General features: G+C 41.4%; 1 protein-coding gene across 1 annotated transcript in view; it reads right to left on the bottom strand.

Annotated features, from left to right (window-relative positions):
- The window catches only part of UNC5A (unc-5 netrin receptor A), a 623,577-nt gene that overhangs the window by 314,674 nt on the left and 281,374 nt on the right, over nucleotides 1–27,529 (bottom strand). Inside the window, exon 2 of the mRNA XM_082255192.1 lies at nucleotides 10,147–10,395. Coding sequence (XP_082111318.1) covers nucleotides 10,147–10,395 — 249 coding nt within the window. The remainder of the gene's footprint in view (nucleotides 1–10,146; nucleotides 10,396–27,529) is intronic.

Genomic DNA, 27,529 nt, shown 5'->3' with positions numbered 1-27,529 from the left:
GAACAACAACCCTTTGCTGTTGGGCTCTTTCATGCCACAGATGTACCAAATAGGGATGTGCATGGGCTGAGTAATTGAAAAACACTGCAAGATTTTTTTTTTTTATATATTTTTAATAAATTGGTGTAAGGGGGCAGAAACTGTCATTTTTTTAAATTTATTTATTTATTTTTATTTTTTTATTAAATGCAATGTTGGCATCTGTTTAGCCCATACAGTTTTCTAACATAGCTAATAAGTAAGGAATTTAAAGGGCCTTTTTACTAGTTTCCCATACCGCCTTTAGGACACTGCTGATGTAGGGGAGCCTAGTGTCAACTCAGGCTACTGTTTTGACAAGGGATCCCATTCTGTCAGGCACTTTGCTTGAAGTTGCCATCTGATGCTGGACGACATAGCAGAGGCCCCACACATTTACTACCCCTTGCTTTAAGGATGCTAGCCCATATCCCTGGCATTCCAGGCGGGTATCATTCAAAGCAGAGCGCCAACAATTTTTTAAATGTCCATTAAAAAGTATAAAAAAAAGAAAAAGAAAAAAAACTAGGGATTCAGATCCAGAGGATCGGTTGGCAGTTTGCTGATATTTGTGGGTATTTGAATTCAAAACTGAATTCAAAAACGATGTGACCGTACTAAAATTATCCCCTCGTGTGAAATATTATGCAAACAATAGTAATCAAATAATCATCATGATGACATGTCATGTATCCTGTGACAAATCCAGTGTGATGACAGCTAAAGAATAAATACTTAAAAATGTCAATAAATACATTAAAATAATTAAAAAAAAAATTGCAATTCACCCAATAAAAGTCTACCATTGTATAGCGATATTGTAGCAAGCTGGTGCAGTTCTGCAATGAAATATGCAAAAGTGTCCATGCCACGCAATCCCACGTGGCCTCTCCCTGGGAAATCCAGTATTCACCAGGACTTAAATATTTCACAGTAAATCCAATATAAAAGTTAAAATGAATCCAACATATAAATAAACTTGTAAGTATCATTAAAAGCAGCTCGTCAATAGATCCAGCACAGAGTTTCCTCTCATGACAGTATATGTAAGGGTTAAATCTCCTTTAACTCATGGTCTGATTCCATCCTCCTCCCATACATTATATAAAAATGGAAAGGGAAGCGCTAGTAGCATAAAAAACCTTTATTAACCACAAAAATAACTGCACTTACAATTTCAGAGTGCCCGACCCGACACTAGGGATGTATCACATACACATTAATTTCACCGTTGGCTCTGACCGTAGTTCTAGGTTGTAAACAGACAGCATGTGCGGGATGAAACCACTCCAAGACATCGTCTTACGCATTTCGGCGTCACTCCCTAATCTGACCTCACCCTGTCCATTCACGACTAGGAACTTCCTTTGGAGCCGACAGTAAATATAATGTTTATGTGATACATCCCTAGTGTTGGGTCCGGCACTCTGAAATTGTATGTCTAATACCTATCAGCTGTTATGTCACCTGATCTGTGCCAGGGAGATGTGACTCCCGTGCACATACGAAAACTGGAACAGAGGACTGAATGAAGGTAGGAAGTGTCCAGGACCAGTGGAAGCAGTGAAAGTGCAACACTGAAGGGCTTAATTTGATAGGTAGGTCTGCCAAAATGTACTAATATGCGGTTCATACTAGCACATTATGGCATAACTCACCTGGGCTCCCATTTAATTAACCACTTGTGGACCGCCCACTGTACATATACTGCAGCAGGGTGGCTGCTCTGCACCAGATCATGTACCTAGTATGTGATCTGACACTTCCAGGTCTGAGGTGCATGTGCTCCCCCTATGATCACACACAGCGGGAATCCAACGGCGGGTACGGCGGACTTGATATCCGCTGGCATCCACTGATTACATAGGACACAGGCAGAACGGCAAGCTGCCTATGTAAATAAGGCAGATTGCCATTCTGTCAGGAGGGAAGGTATTGATTCTGTGTTCCTGTAAAGCAGGAACACTGATCTTTGCCTTCCCATAGTCAAAGCACCTCAACCACATTGAGTAAGCACAGACCAGGCACACAGTTAACTTATTGATCGTCGCTGATATTAACCCCTTCCCAGGCAGTGTCGTTAGTACAGTGACAGTGCATATTTTTTAGCACTGATTACTTTTTTAGTGTCACTGGTCCCAAAAAGTGTCAAAAGTTTCAGTTAGGTGTCGTATTTGTCTGCCACAATATCGCAGTCCCACTATATATATATATATATATATATATAATGTAAGGGGTTAGCTCGGTAGCGGGTGTGGGTGACCCCTTGTGTGGGTTTGTTACACAGAGAGACAGCCGAGGAGTGGTTGAAAACAACGGTCTATGATATATTCTTCCAATTTGCTGGAAACAAGAGCAAGCATCCAAACAGCATAAATCAAACAAACATAAAATAAACCCTGGCCACTTGGGGCGTCTACCTTCACAACACAGGAACCTACCTATGGTGTCTGTCCCAACCTACTGCTGGGCAGACACTGCTGGTCATACAGCAGAAGACCAATAGTCTATTTGTTTTATTTTCCACAGAAAAAGTCAACACCACCTCACCTTCAGAAGTCTCTCAGCTCACTGCTCTCCTTAACGCACAAAGCCTCAGGATGCAGCAATCAGTAGTCATCCTCTGGATAACTTATAGAGGCCTTAATTGCCTCATTCTGAATAGCTGAAGCTTTCCAACGTCCTTAAACCTTTCTGGCTACCTCCGCAGCCGACACCTGATAGTAATTCTGGAATTGTCTAAACAAGGCAGAAATGTATCTCCCGTCTGTGACAACACCCACAGATTTACCTGACTTCCTGTCACAAAATATATATATAATGTATATATGATCTGATAAAGGATACATTTAACTTAGCTCACTGCAGAATTATGTCCTGGCTCAGTATTTAATTTTTCAGCCTTCCTGTCATCAGGTGAAGAGGGTAGGTTTATCATATAAGTACAGCCAAAGTCCTTTTTGCCGAGTGAATGACTGGGTAAAGCTGCTGTGACAGGGAAACGGTACAAAGTAGCTCCATATTCCTTCTCCTATCTACTTTGTACTGTCTGCCTTTTGTTGAATGCTCATCGCAGATGAGGAACAGAATGCTCTTATTGCAGTTTAATTAATTAACAAAAAGAATAACTAAAAAAAAAAAAAAAAAAAAACGGTTACTTTCTATGTTCACCCCCTCCTTCTTTTATTCTTCAGTACAGTGGTGTGAAAAATGATAAAGAAAAATTGCAGAGCCTGGTGGCATGTCTCCCAGTCACTGTCACTTGTCAAATTACAAGCCATGCACCTATGTCTTCCTGATCCCATTGTGGAGAGATCAAGAGGGAGGAGGCACTGTTTGGAGCAGAAAGGAGACGCAGAATGAAAAATGTATTTTATGAGCTGGAATATAGCAATTGCTCATAAAATTCTCATCTTATAATTGTCTATCTGGAGACACAGAAGGGCCCACAGCCAATCACATACGTTTCTCTAGAATGTAGCAGGTGGCAGACATTAACCAGACAGCAAAGACCTTTCACCTAGTTTAAATTTTATGTGCATTGAAGTCTGTTGAGAAACAATTGCAACCTGTTTTATATAACCTAACTTATGCAAGCTGACTGTGGTGTAACTCAATCCAGACTGCTCAAACAGAATGCATCTGTAGCTATAGCCTTCGTATTTGAAGCTGAACTCAAGACAAATACACTGTTGAAATACAAATTTGGTGGCGGCCTTACCTGACAGGGGATTTTCATTTCTGTCCATCCAATCCTGGGATTTACACAGCTCTGTCAGACAGCCTGACAACCTATTTCTCTGCTGCCGGAATGGGTAATACCTAGGTCGAATTTTGTTTTTATTGTCTGTATACAAAGTGAGACGAAATCCCCTTAGACAGTTGTCACTAGGAAAGGTGTTTCACTCAACTGTAACAGTTTGGATATTTTGTTGCTTTCTATCCCTAGGATAATGGTCACCAGTGAGGTTGAATCTTCCCAGCGGGGGCACAGACAACAACAAAGTCCTGACAGGCGTTTCAAGTATTCTCTACTAAATCAAAAAAGAAAAACTAAATCTAAAACCAAAAAATTCGTTTTTTTTTTTTTTAAAGTCTAACTAAAAGCAAAACATATTTTTTTTTTTTTCAGTTCTGAAGGTTTTCAGTGCTGTCCGTGCCCTCGTTAGGGAAATTCATTTATCCTGTTTACCATTGTCATCGAAACTAAAAGTGAAAGAAAATCCCAAATTCTGGGTTTCCATCAGAACAGGAATAGAGGGGAAGTAAGTCTACCAGTGGAGACACTAGTTCAGGTGACCCTGGTGACATCCAAGGATTCACTTTGGAGGGATTTCTTCTCACTTCTTGTTTTGGGTATGGGACAGGAAGTGAAGGAAAATCTCCCCAATATAACACAGATGGGAAAACACTGACAGGGGCTGTAGCTCATTAAAAAAAAGGTTTGTCTTTAACAACGCTTTAATGTTTTAAAGCTTCTCTGGAGCAGGGACGTATGTAAATAGCTGTATATGATCTGCAAACTCTATTGTACAAATTAGCACACCAGGGGCTACTCCAATGTCAATTCCAATATAGTAGCAGCAGCTGAGAGAACCCCACAATCCCAGTCAGCAATCCTAAACATATTTCTGAGAAGTCCCACTTTTAGCCATCTTAAACATTTTTTAAAGTCCCTATGTATAAAGTGTCCTTCCAAAGGTTACTCAATCTTTTCCAAGTTAAATGTAGACAAAACAGCTTCAGTAATGTCCTGTCAGGTTATGATTCCCTTGTGGTGCTTCACTCAAGAAGGTGAAGAAAATTCTCATAATTCTCAAAGGAGACCTTCCATAATACTCATCCTGGGATGTCATCCTGGGAAGAAGTCTATTGGACGAAACGCATCGGAGGTGACATCAAACACCAAAAGGGATGAAATCATGTACGAGAAGTGCCACAGTGGCCATCTTAATTGAGGTTTGTAGTCATTTTACAATCTGGTGTTTGTAAGTAAGTAGGTTTTTGCACAATAAAACGTTGGATTTTAATTTACATTGCTGCACTATGGGCCCTTCTCTAATGTTTTGCATGGAAGAACCCTAACATTGGAGGCTGGAGAATTGGCAGGATTATTGATGCTACAATTATATCCATGAACAGCGCTTATTGTATAGCAATATGGTAAGGTGCATGGTGTGACCAGGGTTAAAAAGTTTGTTGGAGACACTGTTTCACGATTTGGTTATGTCACTTGAGCATGCATGATAATGTGAGTGGGATGACACTTTGCACCCAGTTGATATTTAAATCATAATATCACATTATTTTATATATTTTTCATCCTATGGAGGTTTTATGCATCTTTCTGGATGTATGAGCGAAGATTTCTCAGCAGAGAGAATTAATTGAAGGCGCATTATTGATCTTATATTTGGTAAGGAAAATAGAGTGAAAGATGCACTAATGTTTGCATGGACTCAACACTAGGCTTAAAGGGATACACACATATATAAATACACTTTTGTGAGTAATATGGTTTTTGGTTTATGGTGATTAAAAAGTGTTTCAGTATTACACAATGTGATTCTACTTTATTTTCAGAGCTCCCACTTTATTTTAAGAGCTTCCAGCACCAATTTGGAGAAAGGGGAGGGGGAATCCTTCTGGAAGGGAGATAAAGACACAGTAAAACAGCCACATTGGAGTATTATGGGAGGTCCTGTTTGAGAATTATGAGGATCTTCTTCACCTTCTTGAGTGAAACACTACAAGGGAGTAACAACCAGGGAGAGGACATTACCGAAACAGATTTGTCTACATTGAACTTATAAAAGATTAGGTAACTTTTGGAAGGACACTTTATAGATTGGGACTTTCAAAATGTTTAGAATTGCTAATAGTGGGACTTTTTAGAATTATGTTTAGGATTGCTGAAAGTGAGCGCTGACTTTATATGCATGATCTGTAAACTGCTGCGTAATTTGACATTGATATATACATAAATTGTAACATAATGTAATTAGGTTTCAACAAAATACTGTTTAAAGGGATTTGATGGGTAAATGAATGTGCCCCTATGTGATTTCCCCTGTCTATTATGATTTGTGGCTGATTTAGTTTGGAAAAGTTTCAAGATACCCTTTTCCCTTTTCATTTAGTGAAAATACCACCTCTTTTTTCTCTCTGCATTCATTGCTGAGTAATGGCCACACCCATTAGTACACGTTTCTTTATACAGGCCAATATTGCAGAGGATGAGGGGAGGAGTGTAAGAATCGGTCTAATACTGAGTAGTGAATGCTAGGCCATTGGGTTTAATGCAGGCCATACATGGATCCGATTCCAAACAAATTTTCTTTCGAAAATAAGAAATTGATTACGTTTTGTGATCCGATGGTGCCACCATTGATTTCAAAATTCGATCAACCAAGCCTTCAATTTCACCGCATGTTGCTACATAAAAGAGTTTTAGTGGCTGGGAATCTTTTTTTCTTTCCTGGATATTTCTTTTGTTTCCAGGAATTTTATTTTCTTTTTTTTCTATTTCTTTTTTGATTCATAGATTCATAGATATGATTTTCTAAAGAAAATTCTTTCAAAATTTGACACATGTATGGCTGACCTAACTTAGGTGCCTGTTTTGCTATTCACACACTCTGCACAACTGTTGCAACAGAGTAGGCAACGCCTCGTACACGCGATCAGATTATCGGACGAATTTCCGTCCGTTTTTTGTTGCATGCTAGTCTCATATGGAAAGTGAAGAGGTTACTTTCATATGAAAATTCTCGTACAATAGAATTCAACTTCAGAATATATGTCATGTGTTGAATTGTTTTGTATGTGTTCTTTCACTTCCGAGCATGCCTAGTCTTGCACTTATGATTTTTTTTTTGGACGAAAACTGTACTAATTAAACAAAAATTTCAACTTTGTGTTCACGTACGATAAAAATTTTATAGCCTGCACTTTCAGCTTTTGTCGTCCGAAAATTTGTCAGCTGTCGAAAGCACAATATTAATGATCGGTAGATCGTTAGTCGGACAAAATTTTACTATTGATTTTTTTATCGTGTGTACAGGGCCTTTAGTTATGAAATGGAGGTTGTCTATTTGACTGTATCTATTTCTGTGACTTCAAATTTGCTTTAAAACTCCAAATATTGTGTGGCTACATATGTTGAGTGGCTGGAAGGCTTTTCATTATGTTGAAAACAGGGGCATTCCATGAACTGGGCCCCTAGGACAAATGTCCCACATCTCCTGCAGGGTGCCCTAAGTCCCTGACGCCAGGATCTCTAGCCACTTCAGCAGCTGACATCTCTCCCCGCAGGCTGCTTGTCACAGCAATAGCAAAAGCTGCCCCTAGGCTTCTCCTCAGCTCTGATGTGTCACATAACACAAGATGAGGGGGTGCCTGGAAGGAAGAAGAACCCCTGGCTTTCTATTGTGCTGTATCTGGGGTTTGCTAGCAAAAGAGAAATTGCACCGCAAAACACAATGACCTGGGGGCGGGGGGGGGGGGGGGAGGAGGGATAACAAAGATTTATGCCTGAAGGGGAAGAGGATTTCTGCTGGGAGGGAGAATTTGGTGGGGAAGACAATTTGTGCTGGGAGGGGAGATTTTGAGGGAGGAGGTGAAGGATTTGTTCTTGGAGGGGGAGATTTTTTTGGGGGGAGAGATGACTTGTACTCGGGGTGGACAATTTTTTTTAATGGGGGAGAAGAAGTGTTTGTTGTCTCAATGGTTGTTAAGCAGTCCCTAATTTAACTACTTCCAGACCACCCTATAGCAAATATACTGCAACAGGGGGGCCTGTGATTCTGCACTTCCGCCTACAGGGGGTGCGCATGCACCACCAGCTGGCCGCTTCTGCTATGATTAATCACAGCAGAAGCCAGGCACTGGATGTAAACAAGGCAGATCTCCATTCTGACACTGGGGAAGGGATGGCATTTGTGTCCCTGCAAAGCAGGGAATAAAATCCATCTCTTCCTCTAGTCAAAGCAGCACATACAGAACACAAATACACTGGCTAGGCACACAGTTAACCCTTTAACTGTTAAACTAGATGTTTAACCCCTTCCCAGCCGGTGTCTTTAGTACAGTGACGGTGCATATTTTTAGCACTGACCATTGTATTAGTGTCACTGGTTCCTGCAAAGTGTCAAAAGTATCAGTTAGGGTCTGATTGTTCGCCACAAGTTGCTGATCGCCACCATAACTAGTATTAAAGAAATAAAAATTCCATAAATATATCCCATAGGTTGTAGACGCTATAACATTCATGTAAACTAATCAATATACGCTTATTGGGATTTTTAACCAAAAACATGTTGCAGAATATATATTGGCCTAAATTTATGAAGAAATTAGATTTTTTAATTTGCATTTGGGACATCTACCATCAGCTTGACTACATTCCATCTATCAAGATTTCCTTAAACTGAGGATTCATCCTCCAGCAAGAGCGCCCATCCATCGCTCTCTTTTTCTACTCTTTCTATACTCTTTCTATTATCAGTGTACACAAAAGCATATATAATGAAAGTATTTTCATTTTTAAAAAATGATCGTGTTGAGGATGATACATGTCTGTCAGATTTTTGTTTGTAGCACAGCAATCAAAGCATAAATAATGGGTACAAGGAGACTTAGCTTTTATTTAACCATACCCCTATAAGCACCTTCCACTGTTAAAGGATAAGTCCACCCTAAGCACTAAAATCCATGCATTTATAGAGCTCCTCAATCTAACACCAAACTATCTAGCCCGGGAAAGAAGAAATCAGCATACTTACCTTTTTTGAAGCTGATCTGAGCTGATCCCACGCTGAGCTGTCAGCCGCGGCTTCACTATGGAAGTGGGTGCAGAGGACACAGCCAGCAACAGAAGCCCCATAGTAAGTCCATGGGTGACGTCACATCACATTCATTTTTACAGCCGTTGTCGGCCGTGTCCTCTGCAGAGCTTCCGCCGCTGGAGATCGGGTCGGATCGGCAGCTAAAAAGGTAAGTATACTGATTTCCTCTTTACAGGACTAGATAGGTTAGGCTTAGATCGAGGAGATACATAGATGCAGGGATTTTAGGTTTAGGGTGGATTTATCCTTTAATGCAATGTGGCCACCAGTGGCGGCTGGTGCTCCATGGGCCGGGGGGGGGCGGGGCGTCAGATGGACCACACCATACGCCCACCCCACCCCCCGACCACACTAGCTCCAGCCCGCACTGCCCCCCCCCCGGTCACCGGTTCCCCACCAGCTCCAGCCCGCACTGCCCCCCACCAGCTCCAGCCCGCACTACCCTGCTGGCTCACTCACCCTGGGCAGGCAGCGGCGGCTTCCCCCTCAGTCTCCTCCCTCCTCCTCCTCTGCCCCTTGGCTAATAGGATGGCTTTTCCTTTCAGTCAATCGGGAAATGGGTCTCAGGACCCACTTCCTGAATGGCCATAAGGAGAATCAGTGTGGCAATAGCGAGAATTCATTCACACAATATTGTCACACAACTGGTTGGGCTCTGCCCTCAGAACCCACCCTTTTTTTAAGCCTATCAGAGCCTCTGGCTCTAATCACGTGCTTCAAAAAAAAAAAAAAAACAATTGGAATCCATGCGTCCGGCACCCTGCATGTAAATTAGGGGGCCAGACGCATGGATAGGTGGGGCGGTGCCCCTGAGCCTCCAACTGGTGGCCATACCCAGTGTTTACCACAGTGTGCTACACGCACCACATTATTACTTTCCTTGGAGTGCCCAAAGAGCCCCAGGTCTATTACAATCCTAGCAACCAATGCTGAGACATCAAGTGCCCAGGTCAAAGATCCATAACCATCCAGGTTTGGGGATCCAATGCCCAGCAGTCACTTACTTATCAAACTTACTGCTGCTGTCACTACCCTTGTCAGCCTTGTAAAAGAAGGAAGGTTCCCCCATCCCTATAGTAAACTGCTGTGCCAAAGGCAGCCTCCCCTTCTGCCCAACTCTTGTCCCAGCCCTGCTATTAACCCCCCTGGTTGAAAAAAAGTAAAGGCAAAGGAAAGAAGGAAACGGTAAATATGAGTAGACATTCACAATCTACAGATTGAGCCTGGGTGCATCATCTCCAGACATGGCTGGTTTATTGTGTAGCTTTATGTCCAATATTACCTGTACTGCGGTCTGCGCTGTGCTGAATCGCATGGTCAGTTTGGTGGACCCACTCTCCATTGCATTTGAAGTAGATCTGTGTGGCTGGAGTGGCTTTGCAGCTTAGAGTGACTGGTTTATTTTTCACAATGAATACGTCCTCAGGTTCCAAGAGGAAATGTGGCAGCAGTTCCCCTCCTTGTCCTCCTAGGCCTGCTCCGGGTATTGGCATGGGGAATGGATTCACCGGTCCAGAACTCTGCTGGCAGCCTGAAATAAGAGAAAAGAAGTGACTATTGAGTACCCAGCTCACCTGCTGTCTGATCATTGTATGTATTAGCCCCGCTCCACATCTTTTCTTATCTTTCTCCATCACCTACAAGCCTCAAGCCTTTTTACTCTGCCATATTCATCTTGTTATTGATTTTCATGTTTTTAAGCAATGACAAACGTTGCATTAAAAGACACAATGAAAGGATTGGACATTAAATTAAACTATATCCGTGTTACACGTTCACAGACCAGTGGTTTGAAAATGTTTTATTTATTAACACTTTCCTTCCATTGTAATACCACTTTCCCCGCTATACAATAAACATATAAAAAAAAAAAAGAAAACTGTCCTATAATCACAACCCAGCTAATACACAATAATGAAATACACATTTTTCTCACAGCCTATAAATTCTGCTCTGCGTGTAACTTTTTACACTGTATTTGCTCTAGGCATTATTTTAAAATGAATCGCCTTTCATTTCTTTTTTAATTCATTCAGTGTTGCATTGGAACACAATTAGATAATCTTTGCAGTGTGAATTAGCCTTGATATGTTGCAGAGATAGGTCTATTGAAAATGTCGGGTCTCAAGCAGTGACATAAAAATAATGCCATTGGGGGGAGAAAAAAAGAAACTAAGATTTTTTTTTTTTTTTTATAAGATACTTTTAATAGTTATACATGTGCATGGATGTATGTGTTTGACAGAAAATTACAAGGACTTTTGTCACTCCTACTCAACAACAAAGCATACACCTCATTATTATTCTCAGCTGTGCACATGGCTATATTTATGTATATACACTATATTGTCAAAAGTATTGGGATTCCTGACTTTAAATGCACATGAACTTCAATGGCATCCCAGTCTTAGTCCATAGAGTTCAATATTGAGTTACATAGTTACATAGTAGGTGAGGTTGAATAAAGACAAGTTCAACCTGTGTAGGTGTGTGTGGCCATAATCATCTCACATACCCCTGAATGTTCTGATCATTGAGATGTACGTCTAAGAGTCACCATACTTCCCGCAGAAACCACCTCTTGTGGTAGAGAATTCCACAATATTGTAGCCCTAACAGTAAAGAACCCCCCCACGTTGCCTGAAGTTAAAACGCTTCTCCTCTAATCGCATTGTATGGCCTCGAGTCCTTGTGCAATCCTTGCGACTGAATAGCTTTTTTTCTATGCCGAGATCACCATTGAGGTATTTATAAATTGATATCATGTCCCCTCTCAGGGGTCTCTTCTCCAGGGAGAGTAAATCAAGCAATTGCAGACGGTCTTCATAATTAAGGTTCTCCAATCCCCTTTGCTAGTTTGGTTGCCCTTCTCTGGACTCTCTCCAGCTCCAACACATCCCTCCTGAGGACTGGCGACCAGAACTGGACAGAATACTCCAGATGGGGTCGGACCAGAGTTTTATAAAGTGGAAGGATTATAGTCTTATCTCTGGAATACATCCCTTTCTTTATGCATGCTAATATTCTGCTGGCTTTGGCAGATGCCACTTGACATTGCATGCTATTGCCTAGTCTATCCTCTAACAAGACTCCCAGATCTTTCTCCATTTTTGATTCCCCCAAGGGTTCCCCCCCTAAAGTGTATTGTGCTTTGGGTTGGCCCACACTTTGCAGCTATAACAGCTTCAACTCTTCTGGGAAGGCTGTCCACAAGGTTTAGGAGTATGTCTATGAGAATGTTTGACCATTCTTCCAGAAGCACTTTTGTAAGGACAGGCACTGATGTTGGATGAGAAGGCCTGTCTTCACTCTTATTCACCCCAAAGGTGTTCTATCGGGTTGAGGTCAGGACTCTGTCATGTTTCCGCACCCCAAACTCGCTCATCCATGTCTTTACAGACCTTGCTTTGTGCACTGGTCCAAATCATTTGGTGGAGGGGGGATTATGGCGTGGGGTTGTTTTTCAAGGGTTGGGCTTGGCCCCCTAGTTCCAGTGAAGGGAATGATTAAGGCGTCAGCATACCAAGACATTTTGGACAAATTCATGCTCCCTTCTTTGTAGAAACAATTTGGGGATGGCCCCTTCCTGATCCAACATGACTGCACACCAGTGCACAAAGCAAGGTCAATAAAGACATGGAAGAGCGAGTTTGGGGTGGAGGAACTTGAATGACATGCACAGAATTCTGACCTCAACCCGACAGAACACCTTTGGGATGACTTAGGGCGGAGACTGCAAGCAAGTCCAACATAGGTGCCTGACCTCACAAATGCGCTTCTAGAAGAATGGTCAAACATTCCCACAGACACCCTCCTAAACCTTGTGGACAGCCTTCCCAGAAGAGTTGAAGCTGTTATAGCTGCAAAGGGTGGGCCAACTCAATATTGAACCCTACAGACTAAGACTGGGATGTCATTAAAGTTCATGTGCGAGTAAAGGCAGGCATCCTAATACTTTTGGTATTATAGTGTAGCTGTCCCCTGAGCTTCAGAAAGCGAGACAACCTGGTTAATAAATTTAGACATTTTAAAATGGGACTCATCCAGGTCACATGACTTGAAACTGTGCTTTTCTTGCCAGTAGTTTGATATATTTTTGCTTGCCTTTCACAAACATATCCTTTCTCATCGATGCCTGCCTACTTGGATGAATTATGTGGGTTTAATTTTACAGTTTACAGTACATGGTATATATGTATTACATTACAGCTTACCAATGCTTACATGTAGTTACTGCATTACTTTTAGTTTTTAGGCTTTTTTTTTTTATTTTTACACAGTGAAATGGCCAGTAAGTCTGTTATATTTCAACGTCCTTTAACAGACCAAGCTGTCCAGCAAAAGAGGCAGTTAAAGTGATGAGACATAGAAAGTAGGGTTATAGGGTTTTTTTAATGGCATATTTCACAACAGTGCTTGAAGTTCCTGTGCATTCCGGTTCCAGAAAAAAAAGTAGAACATGCTGCATTTTTACTGAAACGCAGTAAAACACATCAAAAGTGGAAAAAGTGGAAAAAAACTTGGAAAACACATCAAAAGTGGAAAAAGTGGAAAAAGTGAAAAAAAAAAAAAAAAAACAGGAAAAAAAAGCACCTGGATGCAAAACGCATTAAAACGCACTGGAACGCATCAAAAACGCACTTGCAGAAATGCATCTGAAACCGATCTGGAGGACATTTTTTTGTGTGAACTAGCTAAGACAGGAAATGGGTTATTGGCCCGATGACAAATAAGGAAAAAGAGAAAACTAATGAAGTCATCACATTTAAGGAGTGGTATGCAGCAATATTTTTTAAGAGTTTAATATTGCTTTGAACTAGGTTCACACCTCTGCGTGTGGCTGTGGGAATTGCATCTGTTCCCGCACCCGCAACCACCCGCAGCTAAATCGCTTGCTCTTAGGTGACCCACGTGTCTGCCGTTCATTCTGGATAGCACCCCCACTCATCTCAGCACGCAGCGTGTTTGCGGGTGCGGGAGCCTCTGGAAAATCGCATGGTCAAAAAGACCATGTGATATCCCTGCGATTGCGATTTTGAAATGGTGCATACACCTTTCTTTTGTGGAAATGCAGGCATAGCAGCCCATTAATTTGAACCACCGTGCTGGTGCAAAAGCAGCCCAGAAGAAATGTGAACCTAGGATCAAGGGTTTAGGCAGAATCGATCCTTCCATTACCACTGAAACATTTAATCAACATGCCTGCTGTTAAACAGTGATCAAGAATGCTACCAATCATTCAACTAGTCAAAAGGGTGAAGCAGGAACACACTGGCAACTGGGTTGGCTTTGGAATGATGAGGGTTAATATACTGAGCATAAATTATAAATATCTGATTTATTTTGATATATATTTTATATATATATATATATATATATATATATATACACACAGTATATATATATATATATATATATATATATATATATATATATATATATATATATATACAGTGTATATTATATATATATACAGTGTATATTATATATATATATATATATATATATATATATATATATATATATATATATATATATATATATATATATATATATTATTCATGATTTTTGATACAGCAGGAAATGATTGTCACTCCAGTCTTTTTTGCTGTGTCTGGTTGGAGAGGTAACCCATCACTTCCAGTCTCAGTGACAGAACAGGAAATGAAAATACATTTCTCTGACATAAGAAAAAATCCTCTCTTGGACAGCTATCACCAGAATAGGTGTCCGCGTTGGAAGATTTCCCCTTACCTCCAGTTCTGGTGGCAACTGTAAGATTTTAGATTTGCTATCAGTGATAAAATGTAATACATATAGAACTATATAATACTGTATGTCAGCACCGTAAAAAAGTAAAACAAGCAATTCAAGTCTATAAAAATAATGCTTCATTTGGCCATTTAAACCCAGGACCCTGCATTTACTATATCTGGTCTCCCACAGTACACAGAACATGGAAATGCAATTAAATATAAACTGCTAAATACCTTTTCTTATCAGCAGTATTTAGCAGTCTTATGACTTCTATCTGTGTCTGGTAGGGCACTGGTAAAATCTTTTTTTTCATTCTCCTCTGATTGTCCTATGAGGCTGCAAGACCCCTGACCTTCTGTCTGGACAGCGCTGATTGGCCCTGTGCTGATCACATGCACTATCCCAAGAAAAAAATTCTCTAGCAATACACATCAAACTGAGCATGTGCAGAGAGCCCCCAAGGTTCTGTACTACCAGCAGATGGATTGGGGACAGTAAAAGAAGGGGAGGATCAGAGAAGACAGGATCAAATAGCCTTTTTAGACAATGTGGTAATTAGGTTCCACAGTGAGTATAGCAAGCATGTTTACTGCATATACACACTAATTTTACTAATGTGGGTTAAGTAACACTTTATATCATAAATCTATTGTATATACATGCCTGTTTGACTGTATACTTAAATCAAAATAGGTTGTATAAGAACATCACATTTTATAATAGGGTGGCTCAATAATACTTTGTGTCTGGTGTGACACATGATCACAGAAAGACTTATTACTTTAGGTTATCAAGAACAGTTACGCTATCACTGAAAATAGCTTAAGATATTATCGCTATAAACATTCTTCCATCAAGATGTGTCCATTTAATGGCAAAGGAGCTGTGTGACTTTTTAGATCTTATCATACACAATGAAAGCACATTATTCCGTGGACAGATTTTCCCCTTCTCACCTGGATTTGATTTTCTCGAGGGGCAAGTGGGTAAAATGATTGATCTTCACTTTCTCAAGTGATTTTAGCGTTTCTAAGGCCATTGATTCCTACAGGGAAAGGTGTAACACTACCATTTCATTTTAACTTACTCATTGTGCCCTATGATGTCTAACATGATTTATTTCTTTCATTTCTCTGCTATCATCTTCTGAACATCACTGCTTGTCAGTTCAGACTCCTCAATGCGTTTTCAAATAGCTGCACTTCAAGTCTGCCTCACAAGTTTTAGTGGCCTATTTCCAGCTTTCCAGGAACACAACTGGTTACTTTTCCAGGACAGTCCTTGGGTTCTGTATTTACAGGGGAAACTCCCCTTTAAAGCGTAACTCTCTTGTTGAGAAAAAAACATTCCCCTCTGGGTAATCTATGAACATGGCAAGGATTAAAACAACCTTAGTTGCAGATTCCTATCTTTTGTTATTCTGAAGAAATCATTGTTTGTTCCTCTGCGCGTGATTGGGTCTAATGGGAGTGTTTTATATAATAAGCAATCAGCTGTGCAGCTGCAGGGCACTAATGAGGAAATCTGCTGGGCCTGCATCCCTTTAAACGTGTTCCTATTGGGAGTATCTCACCAAAAATGACATTTTTGTTGCAGGGGATGCCAGAAATCTGACTTGTATCTTAGGCAAACTTCTGGGAAAATTGGTGAGCCAATCACACAAGCAGGAAATTATGTTTCTGGGGTGTGGTCAGTATACATTCTGTGTACAGAACAGCTCCAGGTAGCCATATTGCATTGCATTTTCAGAAAATTACAGTGGCTTCAGATTGAAAAGGAAAGGTCTTTTTTTTTAACCACATACTTTTACTGTGGCAGGCTGGCTCGGCTGCGCAAAGCAACTTAGGGGTACGTCGGTTTGCCGGAGCGCTCCTGGGGCAGCGGGGATGCCGATACGTGGGACCGGCAGCACCAATTGCCATCCACGATTGCTCCCCGCTGAGACAGAAGGATGGTCAACTGTTGTTCTCTCCGAAATGATCACAGAGCATCTGTGATCCTCCTATATAGGATCACAGGTCTCTATGATTATTTCACAAGTCCCTCCCCCCAGTTAGAAAACACTCCCCTAGGCACTTAACCCTTTGATCACCCCTAGGTTAACACCTTCCCTGCCAGTGTCATTATTACAGTAATAGTGCATATTTTTAGCACTGATTACCAGGGTTGACCCGTCCATTGGGGGCGCCACCCCCCCATCCATGCGTCCGGTCCCCTATTCTACATTCAAGGTGCCGGACGCATGGATTCCAATGGGGTTTTTTTTTTTTTTAAGCACATGATTAAAGCCAGAGGCTCTAAAAGGCTTCAAAAAAGGGTGGACTCAGGGCGCAGAGCACTGCGCCCTGAGCCCACCCAGTTGTGTGACAATAGCGAATATTCGTTATTGCCACATGGATTCTTCTCCTGGCCAATCAGGAAGTAGGTCCTGAGACCCGTTTCCCGATTGGCTGAAAGGCGATGCCATGCCATTGGCCGAGGAGGAAGAGGGAGGAGACCGATGGGGAAGCCGCCGCTGCTGCTGACTGCCGACTGCCCTCCACATGTCCAGGGTGAGAGGGTGAGTGAGCCGATGACCGGGGGGTGGGGGGTATGGTGTGCGGGATAGTGTGGCCCGGGGGGTTATGGTGTGGTCCGTCTGCTGCCCCCCCGGCCCATTGAGCACCAGCCGCCACTGCTGATTACTTTAGTAATGTCACTGGTCCCCCCAAAAAGTGTAAAAAATGTCAGTTAGGGGTCCGATCTGTCCGCCACAATGTCACAGTCTTGCTAAAAATCGCAGATCGCCGCCATTACTATTAAAAGAAAGAAAAAAATGACATAAATCGTTCCCCTAGTTTGTAGACATGATAACTTTTGCGCAAACCAATCAAAATACGCTTATTGGTTTTTTATTTTTTACCAAAAATATGTAGCAGAATACAAATTGGCCTAAAAGGATGAACATTTTTGATTTTTACATTTTTTTTTGGGAATGTTATATCGCAGAATGTGAACAAAAATGTTTTTTTTTTTTTCAGAAATGTCGCTTTTTTTGTTTATAATAATAAAAATCGCACAGGTGATCAAATACCACCAAAAGAAAGCTCTATTTGTGGGAAACAAAGGACATTACGTTTATTATGGTACAGTGTCGCACGACTGCGCAATTTTCTGTTAAAGTAATGCAGTGCCGAAAAATAGCCTGGTCATTAAGAGGCAAATCCTTCCGGTCCAGAGGTGGTTAATAACATTCAATTACAATATGACTTACAATATTATTTTGCTATTTTTTTCCCCCCTAAAAGTGGAGTTACCCTTTAAATACAAAGCAGTGATCAGTAGATCAGTCAGACGGGTCAGTTACTTTCACCTTTTCTTTCACAGTCCCTTGACTATGCTTGTGCTATCAGTTTCCTGGAATTCTGAGCACAAGCCACGTGCAAGTTCCCTAGCTGAGATTTTCTTGCAGACTTGCATAAAGAAAGCCTATAATGCAGCAAGATGTATGACCCCAGAAAATGATTGCATTGGAGCGTTCAAGCAGCAGATTGGAAGATACAATGATCAGTGTAATTTACACAATGCTACACTCCTAAACCCCGCACAATATGCAGATCTCTGCTCAATAATTCAAGCTGCTCTATAAGGATATAAGGAGGAACTCCAGCTTTTTTTCTGGCTTAAAACTGAGTAGAAAAGAGAAACTCTGCTAGGTTTTTTATTTCTTTGTATGGTGAGATCTCAGCTCACATTCTATCCTGAAGACACACGAAGTGAGAGGAAACCTCAGCAAAAAAAAAAAATGGGAAACCCAACCTTTGGCAATTGTTACTGGAGCAGGTGTCTCTGTTGGAAAATTCCCTCTGTACTGCTGTTTTACTGATTTGCCACTTCCGTACATCTCCCACTCCAATAAAAAAAAAAAAAAAAATTAAACTTTTTCATATTTGCTATCTGTGCGATTGCCATGCAGTCTTCCATTTTTACAGAGATTTTTGGATAACTCTCCTTTCCCATTTTTATAATTATTTATGTTGCTGCCTTGTCACAAACTCTTCTATTTTTTCCAATTGTATCCGTGCCAAAGGTACAGATGCATAGGAGCTTCAACGTAATTTCTGAAAAAATGCCAGAACATAACAATTTTTCTTTAACCACTTTACCACCGGAGGATTTTGCTGTCTTACGTCCAGGCCACTTTTTGCGATTCGGCACTGTGCAACTTTAACTGACAATTGCGCGGTCGTGCAATGCCATACCCAAACAAAATTTACGTCCTTTTTTTCCCACAAACAGAACTTTCTTTTGGTGGTATTTGATCACCTGTGCGATTTTTACTTTTTGCGCTATAAACAAGAAAAGAGCGTAAATTTTGAAAAAATAACAATATTTTTCAAATTTTTTTATATGAAATTCCCCCCAAAAAAATGTAAAAATCAAATTTTTTTAAAATTTTTGGCCAATTTGTTTTCTGCTACCTATGTTTGGTAAAAAAAAATCACAATAAGCGTATTTTGATTGGTTTGCGCAAAAGTTATTGCGTTTACTACCTAAGGGAAAGATTTCTGTCATTTTTGGTGTTTTTTTTTTTTAACGAGTAATGGCGGCGATCTGCGTTTTTTTTTTTTGCGGGACTGCGACATTGCGGCGGACAGATCGGACCTTTGACTGACATTTTTGACACTTTTGGGGGTACCAGTGACATTACTACAGTAATCAGTGCTATACATATGCACTGTTACTGTAAAAATGACACTGGCAGGGAAGGGGTTAATTTTATTGGAGAGGGAGGGGTTAATGTATGCCTGGTGCTTACTGACATGTGTGGGGGGAGGTGACTGAGTGACACAGGGACAGATTGCATGTTCAGCTATGCTGAATCCTGCAATCTGTCACTGTCTGTCACTTAGGAGATCTGCCCGCTTTGTTTACACAAGCGGGCGGATCTCCAGACTCGATTCCCCGACGACCGCCACTCCTCCCCTGGCCCGACTCCCGCTGTGACTGAAAACAGCGGGAGCGAGCCTCAGGCGGCGCTCGAGCACCGCCCACAAGGGGAGGAGTCCAGCGACGTAAGTCTACGTCGCTGGACGGGAACGAGCCACTTTGCCGCAGTACAGTCCCAGTGACTGGTCGGCAAGTGGTTAAAGCAGAGCTCCCTCTGGAAAAAATAAAAAATTAAAGTCAGTAGCTACAAATGCTGTAGCTGCTGACTTTTATGATAAGGACACTTACCTGTCCAGGGATCCCGTGATGTCGGCACCCTAAGCCAATTCGACCATTGGCTTCACGTGCAGGCGCCGGCATTGCAAGTAAGGGAAACCGGCAGTGAAGCCTTCAGGCTTCACAGCTGGTTCCTTGCTGTGCATATGCGATTCCCGCTGCACTTTTTTAATGGTCCAGCCGTCTTCTGGGACATATACTGGCCCCAGAAGGCAGCGGAGGGAAGAAGGAGGGGCCAGACATGTCATAGAATCGCCACGTGGCAATCTTACCCAGAATTGGGAGCTGGTACCTGTTAAAACCAGGTACCCGCTCCCCCCAAAAAGTGCCAAGTGTAGCAGTGGAGGGGGAGGGGGAGGGTGGGAACAAACGGCGCTTCCCCTTTTGGGTGGACGGCGCTTCCCCTTTTGGGTGGAGCTCTGCTTTAGGCCCCATACACAGGCACAGCCATGTAAGCAAATGATAATGGTCCGAAGTAATCTTTAATATACAGTATTTAAGAATGATCAGACAGAGAACAACATGACCTGCAGTTTACTAAATAGGTAAAAATTTAGAAGCAAGAATATAGAAGAGGTTCAGGGTGGCAAGGAGCATGCATACACTGCAGAATAATAGACAATAGGTTATGAAAGCTGCACAAACATGAACTCTTCAAAGCAATGTCTCCATGACTCAGTCAGAATAACATACAGTATGGCTGTCTAGAATTGTCTCTATATGACTCTACAACAGAGAGGTCTAGCTAATAGTCACTACATTAGTAAAACAATTCAGAACATAAACAGCTATTTACATTTATCTTTATAGACAGCATCCCTCACAGTGGAGTCTAGGATAGCACCGGTAACACAGGTGAAGAGCTGGAGGGAATCAAGGCCCAAGGACAAAGGGCCACCTCAGTAGTATTCCAGTACTTTGTTAGCAAATGGGGAAGTGCTCCCCACAGAAGCTGGGTCTCCTGGAGAAGCTAAATGCTATTAAATGCCTGCCAGACATACAGTGGGGGGCCTCTCTCCTGGCTGCAGATTACTTGCCCATCTAACCTGTATTCATCAGGTGTAGCCTCTCTGAGCTACTGAGGAATGGAAGCTGAGGAACTTATCTAGCCCGAGTGTATCCAGGAACCCAGGGAGTTGTTGGTGAAGGAGTTAAAAGAGCCTGGGCCAGCATTTGAATATGGGGAGTAAATGGGCACTCCGCTACAAGTATGTACAGTTTCTAGATGCAAAGTAGGAACATGTAGGATTCAGTTTTATTTTCTACTGATGGTTTTGATTTCATATGCCTATCAATACAAAGGTAAGCACAGGAAGGGTTACCGATCCCTATAACAGGCTTTCTTAAACAGGGTTCTGTGGAGCCGTAGAGTCTTCATAGATTGCTAGGTATTCCTTGAGCAGCGAGCAGTGGTGGGTTGGTCTCTTGCTTACACTGACCACCAATGTTAGGGGACATTTCCCTACAGACCATTAGTATAAGGGGGGCATTTCATATCATATTTGGAGAATAATATTGTAGTATAGAAAAGGAGATGTTAAAAAAAGATGCACACTGGCTGTCAAATATGATAGATACAACACATTCTTTATTTTTTTTTAAACATTTTTACAACTTATAGATCATGCTACAGTGCCATAAGTTGCAGATATAATCATTTTTAGCAGAGGTTTCACTAAAACCTAACAATTATATTAACCTCTTGGTGCCAGTGCCTGCTGGCCCTTTAAGGAGTTTAGAATGCTGGGAGGCGGGGCTTATGATCATGTGACTCCCGTGAATGGCTGTCATGGTGGTCACATGATCGGAAAGCTCCTGATCACAAGCGATCGGGAGCTTTTCGTTAGCCGTCAGTAACTGTGCCCGGAGCACACAGGGCACACACTCTGGGCACAGCTCTATTTGCACTAATGAATGCAAATATGCGGCCACTCAGTGCCAAGGCCCATCCAATGAGAGGCCACATAATTGCGTGTACTCAGCGCAAGAGGTTAAGGGTCCCTATGTGGTTGATAAAGGCTGCCCTACAACCTACTTAAGGCAATACCCATTGCTTGAAGGAAATGTACAGTATTTTATTTATTTACATTCAGTATTATAAAGAGGAACATCTCTTTTTAATTAGCTAAAAATGAAATCATTTATATGAAGATTTAAAATTGATCACTAACAGCAAATATAGTGAGCCACAAGAAAACAAGTTCTTTTTCCACCTTTCTCTACAGCAGTGGTTCCCAAACTTTTCTATGGCCCACACGCCTAGGAGATGTTTGATTAATGTTCACTTCTCACCCCCTTAAAAAGTAATATCACGTTTGAGAATGAATAAATCTAATTTCTAATTCTTGAACCACAATTTGAATAGCATACATGAATGCGGGTGAACAAATTCAACTTAAAAAAATAGGCTTTCAACATTTAAATGCAAATAAATATTGTGCAATTAGAGTCTAATGTATTCAGAATAAAAATAGCAAAAGGTAAAATCAATCCCATTTGTGAACATCAAGTTCAATGACTTATTTGCTCCTGCTTCTAATTCATAATTTTGTCCAAACGTGGAATTTTCTTGCTGACTGCATTCTGCAGGTCTGCCTTTGGATTCTGGCAATTCCTAAATTTTGCCTTGATTGACAAAAGAGAACTAAATCCAGATTCACGCGAATGGGCTTTTTCACCAAGTCTTGGGAACATATCCAGTGCTGCACACCCAAACTCCTTCTAAAGTCTTGCTTTCAAATTACATTTCAAGAGCTCAATATGTCCGCAAATCAATAAGATCTTCCTTCAGCTCTTCTTTTCAAATTGTTGGAATAGGGATTCATGATCCATTCTTCTGACATCTTCAGGTTTCCAGCAGCAAAATATCCATCAAATTATGTAACAATATACATTTATGAGTGAACCAAGTCACAATGATTACGTATGTCAGATGTTGCATTATGCTGATTTTAAACAACCAATTATTTACTTTACTTACTGTAAATGTTAATTATATTGTTCTCTCCTTTTGATTGAATAAACAATGAGACTATTATATATGCGACAGAACCATGTACTAGCACTTCTTACGGCAAACTGGCAGCTGGCTGAGCGATAACTCTATGTCGCAACATCTGAAATTCCATTTTGCAACCCTGTGGTTGCCTAAAACCCAGGTTGGGAACCCCAGCACTATGGCTATGCTGTCAAAACAGACCTGACATTCCCCTTCCTCTCTCCTTTCAGAGGTGTTATATAGCTGCTGTGCTGTGAGGCTGTCACAATGCCTTTGCAGGAAAAGGTATAAATTCTCTTTACAGCCCTCTTCCTCTGCTACTACTAGTACTACTACTAATAATGATAATAATATTAATACTTACCTTCCCCATACTCCCTGATCCTTTGCCCTGTAAAGACATCCCTGAGTATATTTCATATTGGAGATTAAAGAAGGATTAAAGAAGGAGAAGGACCTTCTCTCAGGCCCCTCATGACTGTGTGAGGCCTGAAAAATGCCTAGCCAGGCACCAAGAACCATATAGTGGGAAGAAGGGGAAAATGTCACATGTTCAGCAATTCTCAATATTACAGGGTTTTTGTAAGAACTGCAGGTGAACGGGATAGTAATGGATTGTGGGAAAGATACCGATTAAAAATAGGGGAGGAGGGATCTATAAAGAGAACATGTCAGAATGACAAGTTTTTGACCAAAAATGAGTACTGCAGAATTTGTTTTTACATGGAAAGGTACGTTTTTGCACATTTGAACACATCTACCTACTCTCTCTAATGCTTATAATTTTTTTAGCAGTGGCAAATTTTCAGTTTTGGTTTGTATTAGAGTTATGGCTCATTGGCTTTTTCTATTGCCTTGTAGCTCTTGGATTTTCAGTTTGAATCCCATCTAGGACACTACTACTACTACTACATGTTTGTGTGGGTTTCTTTTTGGTTTCCTCCAACCCTCCAAAGACATGAAGATAGGCTACCTAGCTTCTGTCTAAATTGTCCCTAGTATGTTTATGTATGCATACAAGATAAGGAGTAGGGATGGGGTTTGGCCTTAGTTTTAAACAAAGCTTCCAGATTCCAAAAAGCCCCCTGTCCACAGACTCCCACAACCACCAAGCCAGGGTTGTGGAGAGAAGGCCCTTGTCTTCATTAACATGGTGACAAGGTGCTTTGCCTGTGGGGTTCCCCTTTGTCCAGTTACCCCTCCATGTTGAGCACACATGGCTGGGTAAGTTCAGGAGGGTCTGGTATGGAATTTCGGGGGAAGCCCATGCTGTCCTTTTTGTTTTTTCTTTTGTGAGGCCCCATTTGACATCCATACCAGATGCTCATCTATGCCAGACCCTCATATTGGATAAGCGTCTGGTACAAGTTAAGGGAATCCTCAGCCACTTTTTTACAAATAGAATGAATCAGTTGGAAGCTGTCCTTTACAATTTAAAAAATTTTTTTTGTAAATGTCAGTTTTGGTGTAGTTGATTGTATACATTGTACAATGTACCTCTTCACAGGCAGGTTAATGGCATCCCACATGCATGCTATTTAGAGAAATTGTGCATTTTTAATGTTGCTTTTTAAGCATTATTAAAATTGTTGCTCCCCACCAAATGGTGACCCTAACTGGAACCAAATCCAGGTACTTTCCAATCATTACTAGTAGGGATCTTAAGATTGTAATCTTCTTGATGCCAGGGACTGATGCGAATGCAGAATATAAAGCGTTGCATAAATAGTAGGCAATAAATAAATAATAATAAATAGATAACATTATCACTGGCTTGACTCCCCTTACAATCCCTCTGTGGTATCTCTGTGACCTTCAGGACTGTTTTTCCAATAATACCTATTTTATTTTGAAATAATCTTTATTCCTCCAGTTATCCAAAGATTTATGTAAGTGTGGAGAAGAGGATGAATTCAGGATCTCTAACGTGATACACTGTACCTCTTAGTGGGTATTAATGGTATCATTTTGGGCCCAGCTGGTGGCTCACAAGAATCTAGTGCTAATGAATATCTCCAGTGCTGGAAGTATAAATGTTATTGTATTAGCTCTCAGGTAAGCTCCAAGTTAATGAATAATACATTTCAAACAATATTCTTCCCTATTTCCTTTGCAGAGTAACAAAAATAGAAGGAAAATTCCAGGCAGCGCATGAAAGAAGTCAGGAGTCGCATTTGACTTGAGAATCTATCTACCTGCCTGTCACTTTACTATTTTATGACTTCCTGACAACAAGTTTCTCATACTTCTAAATGTAACGGCATTCCTGCATGCTGCATATTATGATATTGAGCCTACCTTGCTGACTGCATTCAAGTTTGATATCCTATTACTCTGCATTATTTACAGTGTTCCCTACAAATGTGAAGACTATCTCAGGTAACATGAAAACTCTTGCTGTAGCAGTAGAAACATCATCTGGTGTATGGTCTCCAACAAACTTTAGTGATCAGTTCATATGCAGCAGTAGTCTCCAAACTTCGACCCTTTGCTTGTCTTTGTCTGGCCCTTGAGGCATTATTCTTGCCACTGACACCAACAATGGGGCATAATTCCTGCCACTGGTCACCAATGATGGGGCATAATTCCTTGCACTGACCACAAAAATGGTACACTATTCTTCCCAACAGCAACTATTTCTTCCCCTAATACTAAAGATTAGGCATTGTTTAGTCCCACTGGGCACAGTCCGGCCTCCCTGAAGTCTGAAGGACAATATACTGGCCCTTTCTTTAGCAAGTTTGGAGACCCCAGATATACAGTATATTTAGAACCAGTGGTGGTCAACTTATTTGACATATGAAGCCTCATGTGTGCCCCTGACATCACCATAGGGATGCATATACTCTTTGTTATGTAATATGGAAATACTACAGTAGATGGTCAGAGTGTGCTGCAGAGCAGTGGTGCCAACCTACCAGATTGAAAATTTAAACAAAAATTTACTGGCACAGCCAAGTTTTTACTGGCATTTACAAAAAGTTACAAAATTACAGTTTTAAGTGCAAATTTTAGTATTTAGGCTACAAACAAGTACAATATACAATTAGCAATGTGATTTAAGGTTGATATTAGGGCAAAAAACATTTTTCTTATTTTATTTTCGACATAGTAAGTAAGAAGCTCAGGTACAGGACTCAGGAGGGCAAGAAATTACAATGGGCAGCACACACATGAAATTGACTCTCACAGTGACACTGACAGCAGTATGCAGAAGCCCAGATGATGACACCTCCTGAGTCACAGTGACAGTCTCTCACCATGCCAGGTGAGACTCCAGTCCAAACAGCACTGACAGTCCTGCTCCCGGTTTGCCTTGCTACCGTCCCGGAGACCTGCACACAAGGCTCTGGCCATTACTCTCGGCTCAGCCTTGCACCACATGACATGCTCAGGCACCTCCTCTGCCAGACCCGCCACCCGCTGGCGCTGCCCAAACACACTGTAGCAAGCAATCGGATGGTCTCGGCCAGCTCTGGACCAGAACTGCTCACACGCAGTTCCGAGCCGAGCGTCACAGCCATATTTTTTACTGGCAACCTTTTCCTGTCACTGGCATTTACAGGCAGAAGAAAAGTGCCTATTTTTTACTGGCTGCCAGTAATAATACTGACGGTTGGTAACAGTGCTACACAGGATTTTCAGAAACTGCAGACATATTTCTAGAGTGATTTGTTACTAAAGACAAGCTGCACAAGACAGACTGGGAAGTGTATACGTATGGCTGCAGGTCGGGGAATGCCCCCCCGGCAACAGATGCTTGGCCCATAAGGTGACAACTTCCTGGCAGGCTCCCACATGTGGGTTTGGATCTTAGTTCGAACACTTCACTACTGGAAAAATGTTACATGAGATTGCTAAAGATCACCATCATTACAGTTCATAACAAATCAATGCTTCCTTATAGCCTCCCAAAAAACGGTAGTGAATATTTTAAAAAAGAAAGAAAATGGTAAAGAAGCTACTCTAACAAACAAATGTTTCTTTGCTGTCTCTGAGTAAGTAGCTATGTAACTGACTACAAGGCCAAGGGTCCAAGGGTGGCACTATAAGTACCAATCCCATAAAATCGAGAGCCAGGTGCCAGAATTATAGACAAATAAAGTGCTGTAATATTTCCCTTTCAAAGTGTATGTAAATTCTAACTTCTAATTCTAACTTCTCCTATTTTCCCCCTTTTGGCCTGGTAAATATTCAATTGAAAGTGTTTTTGTTATGTACAGTTAGTGCCAACAAATACCCGTTGATCCAGCCAGAAATCAGGTGTTGGCCTGTGTTTTTAGTGGTGTTTTGTCAAGCAGTCTTATCTTTCTGCCAAGGTTACTTAAAGTGGAGTTCCGGCCAAAAAATCGACATAATCGATTTTGTGGCCATCCGCTTGCTTTTCGTCACCTGAAAAGGAAATGGATAGTTACGATTTTTTTTACTTACCTTGTTATTGTAGAAAAATATACTCACCTTTCTTCCACTTCCTCCCGCGCCGTCACTTCCGGTTTGCAATGATTCCTGGGAGCTGAACGTCATCGCTCCCAGGAATCAATGCGACTGCACCGGCCCCGCTCGTCACTTCAGGTACGGCGCCGCATTCTCTGCTAAACAGCTTCTGGGCATGCCCAGAAGCTGTGGAGGAATGCAGCGCCGCACCGGAAGTGACGAGCGGGGCTGGTGCAGGCGCATTCTGGGAGAAGAGGACACGGAAGAGGAC

This window comes from Pelophylax lessonae (assembly GCF_965119305.1).
Source record: "Pelophylax lessonae genome assembly, chromosome: 4".
In the NCBI taxonomy this organism is placed as follows: domain Eukaryota; kingdom Metazoa; phylum Chordata; class Amphibia; order Anura; family Ranidae; genus Pelophylax; species Pelophylax lessonae.
The sequence above is the reverse complement of the archived record's forward strand: the minus strand, read 5'-3'. Positions and strand labels throughout refer to the sequence as shown.